Source organism: Lolium perenne, chromosome 5, assembly GCF_019359855.2.
Source record: "Lolium perenne isolate Kyuss_39 chromosome 5, Kyuss_2.0, whole genome shotgun sequence".
Classification (NCBI taxonomy): domain Eukaryota; kingdom Viridiplantae; phylum Streptophyta; class Magnoliopsida; order Poales; family Poaceae; genus Lolium; species Lolium perenne.
This window is the reverse complement of record NC_067248.2, coordinates 113,454,990-113,468,053: the sequence shown is the minus strand read 5'-3', so window position 1 is coordinate 113,468,053 and position 13,064 is coordinate 113,454,990. Positions and strand designations below refer to the sequence as shown.

The following is a 13,064-nucleotide window of genomic DNA, read 5'->3' as shown; positions in this document are numbered from 1 at the left end:
CGAAGAAGGTCTTCAATCATTTCTTCAGCTATGGGTGAAACCCTCGTGTTAATACGATCAATACCAACTCTTCGGCGCCGTACCTTCTCGTGAACCTTCTCAACAACTTGGGTCAGATCAAGTTTTGAATGGCAGATCTGAAGCATTATAAGGGCAAATCTGGCGCCAGCTACCAGTTGAGCTCTGACAAAGTGATGGATTCTGTGGGCATCCTTGAACTTCTCCATTAACTCGGGAAGAGTTTTTGGTTGAATATTCCTAGGAAACATAGAGTTATAAACCATATAGAGGGTCTTGGTACAGAAGTCAAGATACCCGCGAACCTGAAGCGCGCGATCTTGAAACCTCACGATTTGGCGAGTCCGTTCAGGCGTACCCCAAAAAGTCGACCCATGATCACTTGCAAGTCGAAGAAGGACATTGGAACGAGCCTCGACACGTTCATTTTCAGTTGCAGTATCCAAAAAAGCACCTATTGTTTCATAAAACAAGTCAGAGGAGAGTAAAAAGGCAAGCAGCAAAGGAAAAGAAGAAGCAAGGCGAAGACAATGAAACTTACCCGCCATATCCAAACTAGCATCTATCAATAATTGAAGCATAGAGTTTTCTCGAGACGTAGCCGCAGCAGCTTCAGCAACAGCGGTGTCCTTCTCAGTCATGGCATCCTGAGTTTGTTGGCGTGCAAGTTTCTCCTTTCGAGAAGATTCTCGAGATTGCTCCATAAGCATAAGCGACTGTTTCTTCACGGACTGAAGTTTCTGTCGAAGTTCTTGCAAGTCTTCCGACAAAGGTGTGCTTGAGGGACCTTCACGGAAATTGTCATCGGTTTCTATTTTCTTCGACAAGGAAGATGCAGGAGCAGCATTGGGAGAGCAAGGATTGGTCGAATAATTGTCAAATATTAACTGGAAAATAAAATCTTCGGATCAATGACAGCACCAAGAGGATTTTCATTACTTCTAAAAAAGTTTACACCATCATTACAAAAGAAGTTCTCTCAAGGGACTAGCAGGGTAATTGTCGCCAAGGCTAAAGTGACGACAATAGCAAAAGAAGTAAAGAAAGCAAAAAATAGAAAAGACAGAGGCATGCAACTAGACCTCCGGCCTCGATGAACTTGGAGTCGAAGCCGGCTTGACCCCAAGATACGCCAGGATTTTCTTCGTGCTGGGTTTCGCCGCCTTGACCAAGGATCGCCACTTGAGTTGCTCAATCTGATCTGTGTCGCCAACTTTGGTCCAGTCAATAGTTTGTTGACTGTCAGCGACCAGGGCAACGGTGCTCTCAACGGCAACCTTCTGGTTTTCATGGCGCATTTTCAGTCCGAGATCTTCGGGAGGATTAAAGCACTTGGCTAGATTCAGGAAAGTTGCAGGTGCCTCTTTCTTTGGGAAGAAATAGGGGAAGAGCCGCAATAGTCCTGCTTTAGCTTCGTCGATACCTTCACGTGCTTCCGTCCCGTGAAACTCGAGGAACGAAACGGCGTCAAGCAGAGGATCATTATCGGGATCTTCAAGCTCATATTCTTAAGCCGTTCTAGCTGCAACAATGAACATCCATTTAGCAAGAAACTAGTAAAGGAAAGAAGATCCAAAAGATTTGAATTGGAGTAGATACTCACCGACAAAGCGACGATTTTGGGTCCTTATGCGCTTAAGGATGGCTTCTTCGCGAGCAGATTGAGCAGTTATATGTTCACTCAGCGAAGTTTCGGCATCGTGAAGTTTCTTCCGGAGATCTTCGACACCAGCAGCATCAGCCTTGGCCTTATCAGCCTCCGCTCGAGCACCAACAGCATCTAACTCAGCCTTTTTGCGAGCCTTTTCACTTTGCTCTAATTGTTGAGCAAATGTGTTGGCACGTTCATTGGCTTCCGCCAGTTTTTCTACCAAGGAAGATAAATATAGTTAAAAATCTTGACAACAAAAGGAGCAAGAGAAAAGAAGCAGAAGGAGTAAAGCATTACCTTCAGCTTTACTAGCATAATCACGGTACCCGACAAATTGGGTACCAATGCGAAGAAGATCCTTTATCAGAGGCTGTTAAAAAAGAGGGATAAAAGGAAATGGCGGTATGAGAAAAATATAATGGTGCATAGAAACCAACAAAGAAAACATAAACAATGACAAAGAAGTTCAGGACTTACATCTTCCAAGAGAGGGTTAGAGGAGCTACTCAATTGAGGAGTAGGCTCTGGGACGATCTCCGTCCTCGCCCTTTTCGACAAAGGGGCTCGGGGGCTTGAAGGAGGAGTAGCAGTGTCGACGTTCTGTCGAGGAGGCGAAGTTTCTTCTCCTTCAACTGGCGTCTCCGAGGCAACTAATGTATGTGACGTACTCGTTCGAGCAGCCACATCAGCAGTTGGTACTTCTTCTTCCTCATCCCTACAAGAAAAATGTCGACAATATAAACAGCAAGATAGACACGAATGTTAAAAAAAAAGATAGAAAAAGGACTTACGAACTGATAAGGGTCCCGAGATACGGATCATAAGCTGCCTTCTGCGACGAAGGATCAGCTTCTTCGGGTTTAGAAGTCCCGGAATCTTCGACATCATCCCTCTTCCTTTTGTTCTTCGGAGAAACAGCAAGAGGAGGAGATTGGGCCGATGCAGTGCCTTCAGAAGCAGCGTCCTTTTCAGCAGACCCCGCAGATTTTTGGGAATCTGCGGGTTCATTCACAAAAGAGGGGGCCTCTTGGTTATCATCAGAGATAACGGCCCTTTCTTCGACTTCCCCACCTTCAGGAAGAGGAGGAAGTGAAACAAGATTTGGGTGATCCTGTATAAAAAGAGGGAAGAATATCAGGAAGGAGCACACAATGCAAAAAGCAACGCAGTAAGAAATTACGCGACAATGTTTACCTTAGGAAGTGCATGGGCGGCGCTGTATGGTTTCACGCGACAAGAAGAAGGGATAGAATCTTTTTTGCTGAGGGAGGTGATTTTTCGGACAAGTTTTTCTAAGTCCTTCACCTCCAAATCTGTCGACAGCCGATCCACGTCTTCGTCGCCAGAATATTTCCAAAGAGGAAATTTGCGAGCTTGAAGAGGTTGAACTCTACTCTTAAGGAAATACACTATAATCTGGATACCCGACAACTCTTTGCCGCGAGTATTTTTCAACTCGCGGATACGAGTCATCAAGGCTTCAGTCGAAGCTCTTTCCTCTTCGGTAGCCTCCGCATCCCAAGAACGGCGACGAAGAATTTTCTCGTCACCATCGAACGGAGGGATGTTGTCCTCTACGCATCCATGGTTTTCCTCACGAATGTACAACCACCTCTTACGCCACCCTTGAACGGAGTCAGGGAGTTTGACATCGAAGTAATTGGCAGTGGAGCGGATAGAGATAACAACGCCGCCTATATTATAGGCGACATTGTGAGAGCCATTGCGGCGACAGAAGAAAATGCGCTTCCATAGCGCCCAATTGGGCGAGACGCCAAGGAAGGCTTCGCAGAGAGTAATGAAAATGGAAATATGGAGGATTGAGTTTGGCGTGAGGTGGTGCAGTTGAAGACCGTAGACAAAAAGCAATCCACGGAGAAAAGGATGAATGGGGGCGGATAAACCACAGATGAGATGGTCGACAAAACTTACCCGGTACCCCATTGGAGGGGCTGGGTAGCTTTCTTCCTTAGGGAAGCAAACCGCTTTGGGTTTCTTGGTGATCCCCAGCTTCTTCAGAAGATTCAGGTCTTGGTTCGTGACCTTGGACCTCTCCCACTCCGCCGCTCCCAGATCCGCGGCGGCCATCGATGAGTCAGGTGTGCTGTGCCTGGTCAATCGACGCGGTGGCATCAACAATGGCGAGGAGGAGCAGCTACGAAGCGAAGAGCTTGGAAAGATGAGAAGCGCAGAAAGAGATTTCGCAGAGGGGAACAGATGTGCGGCGCAGGCGAAGGACTGGACCGAGGTTGAAGAAAGGTTTATATAGGATTCGGATGAAGCAGTGCACCGTTGGATGAAGAAATCGTGTGGTGAAAAAGCATCTCATAGATACAAGGGTAAAAAGGTATTTTTACTGAGAAGGAATGGAACAGGCGTTACCGTACGTGCGCCAGGAAAAGTGGAGGACGTGTGTCCCCCACTTGCACGACGTGTCAACGTGGTGGAAATAATGGACCCACAAGGCAGAAAAAATCTCAATTACTGATAGAGATGAAGAGAATATGACAAAGGAGAATATGTCGACAAGAAAAATAAAAAGAGAATGGCGACAGGGTAAATCATCTGAATACTTTTGGAGCCTTTGGTCAAATACAAGTTTTTGCCCAAACGCTCGGGGGCTACTTTGGAAAAATAAAAAATTTCGAGTATGACAATATAGCAATGGCGAGAGCCTATGACCAAATTCAAAAATTTGTTCATAGCCTCGGGGGCTACTCCCATCGGGAGCGCTGGTCGCGCACCCGATAAATATAAAAATATCGAGAAGAGTTGTAAATATAGCGGCAAAGGATACTAACCTGTGGAGCCTACACCCAAGCACAAGTTCTTGGCTGTAGCCTCGGGGGCTACTCCCATCGGGAACGCTGTTCGCGTGCCCGATGAATTTTTTCCAAAATAGAGAAATAGAAGTGAATATATTTCGAGTTATACAGATAACTCTACATATACTCCCATCGGGAAGACAAAATAAAGTCATCAAATATGACTCGATAAAATGTGCTATTCCAAAGGCGAAAAGCACTCGACAATATATTCTCAGAACGCCAAAGTTGCGATCAATTTCTGAATGCCGCAAATTTGCGAAGGTAAGACCCCGGATCCGTTCTGCTGGGCGTGGCATCACCAAAGACTGCGCTCTGCTACTTTTATCCGTATCAACAGATACGAAGAAAAATCCTAACGGACGCGTTAGGTACCCGATAAATTTGACTGGGACTCGACAGAATGGTAAGACCTTAAGCGGCACCTGTCGAAGTTTACACCAGTATCCCGAGATCATGTCCAGGGACGTGATCTTGAAGTAGGTTTTTGCGAATTGCCACTAGAGCAGTTAACTAGTACCTGATCCGTCAGATGAACTAGCCCCAACTACCATTATCCCTGTACAATATAGAGTTTTATGCGAAGGAGTATGGATAAAAGCTCTCGAACAAAAATAAACGGGAGAGATTTTCCCTGACTCTACGATTCAAGCAAAATCTCGGGGGCTACTGACATAGGCATCCCAAATGGGCCTGCCATAGATAGTACCCGGGATTTACTGAAGGCCCACTATCCGAAGAATAAGAAGATTCGGGAGCCCAAGATGTATTAAGGAAAGCTAGAGTTGTAATAGGAAGTGTTATTTGTAATCTGGCGGGACGAGTTAGAAATCGTCCCGGACTCTGTAACTTGTACAATACAAAACCCTCGGCTCCACCTCCTATATAAGGGGGAGTCGAGGGACAAAGAAAGGATCGAATCTACTGTCAACATAACCCTAGTTTTCGTAATCGTCGAGGACTTTTCGCCTAAACCTTCGAGATCTACTTGCCCTCTACTTCTAGCAAAACCCTAGTCTACAATCTGTAGGCATTGACAAGTTAATCCTTTGTCAGGGGCCCCACAGCCCCTTTCGCCTCCTTTTCTTCGCGTACTCCTTCGTCCCGAAAACCTAAGCCACGGAGAGGACCTCACGAAGGGTTACAGCCGCCTCTGCGGGGCGGAGAACACCAGAGAGAAAAGAGCTCTCCGGCGGGCAGGAATCCGCCGGGGAAATTCCCTCCCGGAGGGGGAAATCGACGCCATCGCCATCGTCATCGAGCTGGACATCATCTCCATCATCATCATCATCATCATCATCATCTCCACCATCTACACCGCCATCACCACCGCTGCACCTCGTCACCGCTGTAACAATTTGGGTTGGATCTTGATTGTTTGATAGGGGAAACTCTACTGGTGTTATTCTCTACTTGTTGTAGATGCTATTGAGTGAAACCATTGAACCAAGGTTTATGTTCAGATTGTTATTCATCATCATATCACCTCTGATTGTATTCCATATGATGTCTCGTGAGTAGTTCGTTTAGTTCTTGAGGACATGGGTGAAGTCTAAATGCTAGTAGTGAATTATGGTTGAGTAATATTCAATGTTATGATATTTAAGTTGTGGTGTCATTTTTCTAGTGGTGTCGTGTGAACGTCGACTACACGACACTTCACCATTTATGGGCCTAGGGGAGTGCATCTTGTATTCGGTTGCTAATTGCGGGGTTGCCGGAGTGACAGAAACCTAAGCCCCCGTTAGTATATCGATGCAAGAGGGATCGCAGGATCTCAGAGTTTAAGGCTGTGGTTAGATTTATCTTAATTACTTTCTTGTAGTTGCGGATGCTTGCAAGGGGTATAATCACAAGTATGTATTAGTCCTAGGAAGGGCGGTGCATTAGCATAGGTTCACCCACACAACACTTATCAAAACAATGAAGATTATTTAGCTACATGAAGCGAAAGCACTAGACTAAAATCCCCGTGTGTCCTCAAGAACGTTTGGTCATTATAAGTAAACAAACCGGCTTGTCCTTTGTGCTAAAAAGGATTGGGCCACTCGCAGCGATTATTTCTCTCGCATTTTATTTACTTGTACTTTATTCATCTGCTATATCAAAACCCCCTGAAAACTTGTCTGTGAGCATTTACAGTGAATCCTTCATCGAAACTACTGTCAACACCTTCTGCTCCTCGTTGGGATCGACATTCTTACTTATCGAAGATACTACGATACACCCCCTATACTTGTGGGTCATCAACCTTCCGCATCACCCAAGTGGCAGAACCATGGGAACCCACCTTGCGGTCATACATCCAGAAAGTGGGGTAGGACAGAATGGCGAGGACGATGCCGCCGTCCTCTGCCAGATGATCCGGCTGCAGCCGATGTTGATGCCGGTGACCGGAGGCCTGTTGATCACGGCTAGCCGTTGGCTACCCAAATCAAAGTGGAGTATGCATCCGTGAGGCTCAGTTAGCCACCAGTAGAGCCCATTGCTGGCGAGGGTGCATGGGAGACGGCCAACGCGGCATGGTTTTGGGCCTTCCGGCGCCGACACGAGGTTGCCCCACACGCCGCTCTCAGAGGAGTAGATGCGGGCGGAGAGGTCTCCGTCGCCGCGATTGCCCCAGACGCCCACCAACACCACCTGGAATTTGCTCGAATCTCATATACCTTCGTCCTCGCAGACCACAGCTCCATTGGTGGTGTAGGCTTTGTTCACGAAGTCCGTCGGGATGGCCACGACGCAGAGATCACTGGAGATTGGATCGAACCCGAGGAGCTCGCGCCGGGTCTGATTGATGATGAGGACGCGGCCGTGGCGGCACCAAAGCACAATCCAGTTGTCCACTTTGTGACTGTGGTCGGCACAGACCTTCAGCGAGAACCTCTCGGTCGGAATACGATATGGAGCGTCAAACGCGGGGATGAACTGGAACGTCCTGGCGTGCTTCTCGTAGACGCCGAGGATGGGGGCGTGACGGTGGTGGGCGCGGAGGCGGCGGCGGAAGGCGGAGGAGACGGTGAGGTTGCGCCAGAGCTTGGAGGCGAGCGAGGCACAGAGGACCGAGGAGGGTTGTGGTGGGAGGCGGCAAAGGATCTCGTTGACGACGTCCTCGTCGTCGAGCGGCTGCCGAATTGCGGCGGTGTTTCTCATACTGGATCCAACGGGGACTTGCCTTTTTTGGAACGGAAATCCGGGAAGATGTGGTATCGGGTGGTTACCTCGTCCGCCGGCAGCTTTGACAAGAAGGCGCGACGGGGGAAGGGGTCACGCTGGTGGGCGAAGTTACCGAGGCTGCCGCCGATGTGGCTCACATGAATGGGTTTGCCTATTGCTGGTTGGGAGTTTTTGAAACTGAAGTTGGGGGAGGGAAGGAGGGTACGTATGTACACATGCTTTGGGATTTGGGCTAGGATGCATAAGAGATAGAGGATTTGGCTGTACGCTTATGAATGTGATATCTTTAATTTGGATGTTTCTGCAGCACCGTGGAATTGGGGCGGCGTTTCTGTGCCCACAAAAAAAAGCTAATGTTTCTGACACCTAAACATGAGAGACGAACGTAAACGAGCTCCTCGGAGGAAAGATGGGCGTCGATGTGAGGAGGAAGGAGGATGGTGGTTTTGGAGGAACGATACAAGAGCATGTACGATGAGGCATCCCGTATCGAGGAGGAAGAAGGGTGGGGGCATCGGAGAGGGAGAATGCAGGGTGATGCCTAGTCCAAGGGGGAAAGAAGGTCAAAGATATTTTGTCGCACAAGCAGTCCGCATCCGAGTCGGGTTCTAATAATTATTAGACCACACACGTAGTTCAAACTTTCAAATTCTGACTTCTATTTTTAAAATTTGACTCCTACGTTTATCCTTGCGAAAAGATAGCTTTTACTAAAAAACAGTTTTTTTTTTAATTGGAAATGTCATTCCAAACTAAACGTGCTGCACAGCGATGTCGCTGGCAAGCAAACTGGTTACAAAAGCAGGAGCGACGTCCATCCACACGGATGAGGGTTCGTCGTTCTGGTAGCCAAACGTGGCCAAGCCATGAGCTACACCATTACAAGATCGGTTGCAATACATAAATTCAGCTATATCAAAATGTAATATGCTCTACTGAAACAAGTCTTATCGTGGATGGGGAAATCAGCAGGCACAAATCAGAAAACGAGTAGAAATATATGTACCCAACAATTTGGATCCTTGAATGGCTTGTTAACCCTGTCTTGGGCTGTTCAGAATCCATATTTAGAATGCTCATTAAGATGTTCAACATGTCGAGGCAGGTCCCAAGTCAAAGTTAAGTGTATCTGTTTTTACCGCTATTTGGCTGGCCATAGTGGTAAATATCATGTTGTATTATCATGCATATAATACTTGTGTATGGTACTATCTCTATAGTGGTTAGTATCATGAAGTAGTATCATAGTTATGTTATATTTATTACTTTTTAGAATCTTAATGTAAATGCGTGCATAAGATTTATTTGGCATTAACTTTTCTCGTGACATGCGCTATGATACAGTATCTACCTATGTTAGTACTCTAATCTCCTCTCTCCTCCTTAATTAGCTGCCACATCAACATTTTTGCGGGACCAATGTACATGATACTAGCTATGATACTAGCACTATAGCTAGCCTTTGAGTGACAATGCCATTCTAATCCCTAAAGAGCACTAAGCTCCCAGGGTTTTGACGCGCTGTGGTTGATCCTCTTGTCGTTCAACGGCGAGTCTGATTTTGTCCAATCTACGGCCCGTGATCAACGCAAGTGCAAGGCGGTTCGTGCTCGTGGGTCGACTCAAGGCGGTTTGCTGGGTACCACCTACCATCTCCCAAAATACAGCGGCCAAGGGCAATATTTTCTCCTCACCGTCCCTGTTCTCTTCCCTCTTCCTTCCAGCAGCCGCCGCTCCGCCGCTTCCCAATCTCCTCCCCTCACCGGAAAGTCCGGAATACAAGCTTCTCGCCCCATTCTTCATCCCGACCTTCCTCTGTTCTTGAACTCTTCTCCCCGTCCCCAAAGGCACCGCACCAGCAGCCGTCCTCTGCCGCAACCACTGCCCCCTGTCGCATGTGCTGACCGCCGCTGTCAACTGCCTCCATTTCCAAACTCACCCTGATAACTCGACCACCAGTTTCAAAGTAAGGATACTTTTGCCTCGGCCGCTCGCGGACCATGCCTCATACGCCGTCGCCGTCGCCATCTCGGCCCTCCAAAAAGGGGTCATCGGCTGGAATAGTCGTCCATTTTCAATTCGGCCGAGGTAGTGGATAATTATTGCAATGGTACCTTCGGGGGCGAAGTGATTGAACTCATTTCACCCTCTGGCTCGTCGAGAGTCCTCGCGCAGGTGATAGGCGTTGGGATGCAGATCTTCCGCTTCTAAGGTGCTCCCCAGTGGAACCAGATTTGGATTGGAACGGTAGTGGGGCTGTATCAGCCTAACTTCTGATGGTTTCCTGGGTACACTGGGCTTGTTGGGGTAAGAAGTTGCTGCTATTTTTTTGCTTGAAGGGGGAACCGGTGGATCATAGTTCTGTTGAGAAGGTTATAGTCTATGGTTGGACACGCAGACAATCGATCTTTACAATTTTTTAATTACTTATTCTATCATTCTAGCGTATATAGCTCGGGTTGAAAATAATACTTCCTCCATCCATAAAAGAATATCTTAGATTTGTCTAAATTTAGATGTATGTAGACACTATTTAAGGCATCCTTTTATGGACGAAGGAAGTATGTGGCTTAATCGGATTCATATAACTGAAAAAATATTGTACTTTGATGGAAAAGAGTTCAGATAGTATCAAGAATTGATCTTGACTGCTGATACGATCGCACAATGTCTATCCTTTAGAGCTACTTTAAGTTTGTGTTGGATTAACATATATTGTGAAGCATGGTTCAGATTGGTGGTTTCCTCCTGAAAGGTGCTACATGTTTGTTTGGGGTATGGAGCAAACTTTATCGTGCAAGCTGAGTTCAGATGCTAACGTGGGCACGGATGATCTGAATGAAACTCTGAAACCCCCAATTTGAAATTCAAAAAGGGGTGCCAGGAGGTGGGACAACTGCTTTGGGGTTCTTGGTCGTACACTATATATTGAGCATCTTTGGGCTAGAATGCTCATGTTAGTCTCTTGGAGGACGAAAATCTCCCTGACTTATTCGTAGTTTCATCTATGGTTTCTATTATAATTCCTTTGTAGAGGTGACCTACTGCCTATGATGATTGTTGGCAGTAGTAACCAAAATTGATTGTGACCCCTTGTGTGTATGAGGGGTTGGTCAAGTAGAAATTAGTGGTCGTAGAAGCAGGTTCAGGTATTTTACTACCCTGAAATGAGGTTTGGTGCACCAGGCCTACGACCATGACCTGCATTTCTTTATCCCTTTTATGCCGTATTAGCATATGCAGACATAGTTTATGCTTATAATATTCACACACAGGCATAGCTATGTAGTTCTACTAAATGCAGTTAATGGCTTTAATAACCATAGCCAGTAGATATTGTTGAATATTTTAGTGAGCTAATGTCGAACTGAGCAAATGGTGTGCTTGGATGCTCTGATATTGTGAACTTTGGTTTCACCTTCAAATCAGATTGTAAGTTGTACCTCCTCTACAACTGTTCTTATTAGTCTGCATGTATAAGCTAGCAGATAGCTCTGTCATGCTTAAAATGTTCAGATGTCTGACTCTTACATGTTACCAATGTTGAGCAAATACTAAAGTTGCATATAGAGGATATATACTTAAATAGTGTACAATACTTTGTCATCCATCCAACCGATGAAATAATTCCTCTGGCATTGCCCAACTGAGCCTGGGGATTAGAATCAAATACTCCAACTTTCCTCTATCAGGGATAGTTCCTCCAGCAGCTTCTAATAATGTTTCTTTCGGCTTGCACAAAACGCTTGAGATGATATAAGTGTGTCTTCTAATAGTTTGCAGCCATCTATTTCAAAGAACATGACATTACTATATCCTTTGCATTAAAAAATTAATTGTGTCTACCATCATAAGAATATGCTATTAAAAACAGTTTTACTTGATCATGATACAAGTGCTAATGTTTTTTTTCCTGAATTGGAAAAAAATTCAAAGCGGCAAAAGCATTTGAGATTGTCTGCACTCTGCCTACCTCTTTCCCAAGATTAAATTTATGTATTTACACTGTATCTACAAATTATTCACTTACTTTTCTGCCTACTTTGAGTTTTCCGCTTTTATTAATGCCTTCTCTATCTACTGTAATTTTCCAATCTTCAGGCTTACTTCGTATCGGATGTAATTATAGCTGATAACAAACACTTCAGTGACATTGCCCAACTGAGCCTGGGGATTAGAATCAAATACTCGCAACTTTCCGCTATCAGGGATAGTTCCTCCAGCAGCTTCTAATAATGTTTCTTTCGGATTGCACAAAACGCTTGAGACAATATAAGTCTGCCTTCTAATAGTTTGCAGCCATCTATTTCAAAGAATATGACATTACTATGTCCTTTGCATTAAAAATATATATTGTGTCTACCATCGTAAGAATGTGCTATTAAAAACAGTTTTACTTGAACTATGATACAGGTGCTAATGTTTTTTTTCCTGAATTGGAAAAAAAATTCAAAACGGCAAAAAATATATTGTGTCTACCATTGTCTGCACTCTGCCTACCTCTTTCCCAAGATTAAATTTATCTATTTACACTGTATCTACAAATTATTCACTTATTTTCTGCCTACTTTAAGTTTCCCTCTTTTATTAATGCCTTCTCTATCTACTGCAGTTTTCCAATCTTCAGGCTTACTTCGTATCGGATGTAATTATAGCTGATAAACTCTTCAGTTATAGTTTGATGAGTAGCAAATGGTCATGTGATACCAAACAAATTATGATAGGGTAATAACAACACTTTATGATTTTTGGCAAAAAAAGAGGCGTTTCAGTAAAAAAATGTCTGCACAAACTTATTTTCGAATTGTACTGCAGCTGAAAGTTGCAAATTTAGGTTAGAGCAACTGTGTTTTCTTAAAAATGGGAGAACTATCACCATTTTATGTGTCAGATTTCAGCCAAGATGGTCCTGGGACATCATTTTGAAGGCAGAAAGGTACAAAGTTTGCTGTTTAGTTAGGGAAGTGTATACATATTAATACAGCTTTGCAAGTAGAAGATGACATATTCTTGGAAAATCCATGAAGGTATGCGCAACCCCTGGGGAATGACAGAGGTGGCATGTTTGACTACAAAGCCGACGGCTAGGCGAGGTTGCGTCTGGAACTCTGGACTGCCAGAAAAGCAACTTCGAGAAGCCCACTCCGATGTGTGTCACCACCTGCGCTATCTTCTTTTGCCTCATCTCCTTCGCTTGTGGCATGTAGCATATGTTCTTCCTATTGGGATCCACAAATGGCAAGTTATTCATATGGTATAGATATGGACTAAGGCACTGCTCGCATACTACTCGACAGCTTGTACGCCGATGAAATGGTCAACGTTCTTTACCCATCATTTCAATGCAGGGGCCGGGGCATAGCTCACATTTCGAAAAAAAATGTTAGAGTTTTGAT

General features: G+C 45.2%; 1 protein-coding gene across 1 annotated transcript; it reads right to left on the bottom strand.

Moving 5' to 3' along the window:
* Window positions 1-6,753: 6,753 nt before the first annotated feature.
* Window positions 6,754-7,644, bottom strand: LOC127303503 (uncharacterized). Its single transcript, XM_051334228.1, has 2 exons — window positions 7,177-7,644; window positions 6,754-7,134 (listed from the first exon to the last, which is right to left on the bottom strand). The coding sequence occupies exons 1-2, from the start codon at window positions 7,642-7,644 to the stop codon at window positions 6,754-6,756; spliced, it is 849 nt and encodes a 282-aa protein (XP_051190188.1).
* Window positions 7,645-13,064: the final 5,420 nt, after the last annotated feature.

Bases quoted from the DNA above. Each gene is read 5' to 3' on its own strand.
- LOC127303503 (XM_051334228.1), bottom strand. From the start codon at position 7,644: ATGAGAAACACCGCCGCAATTCGGCAGCCGCTCGACGACGAGGACGTC. The intron at 7,135-7,176 runs GTCTGCGAGGAC...AGCAAATTCCAG, and splicing joins ACACCACCAATGGAGCTGTG to GTGGTGTTGGTGGGCGTCTG.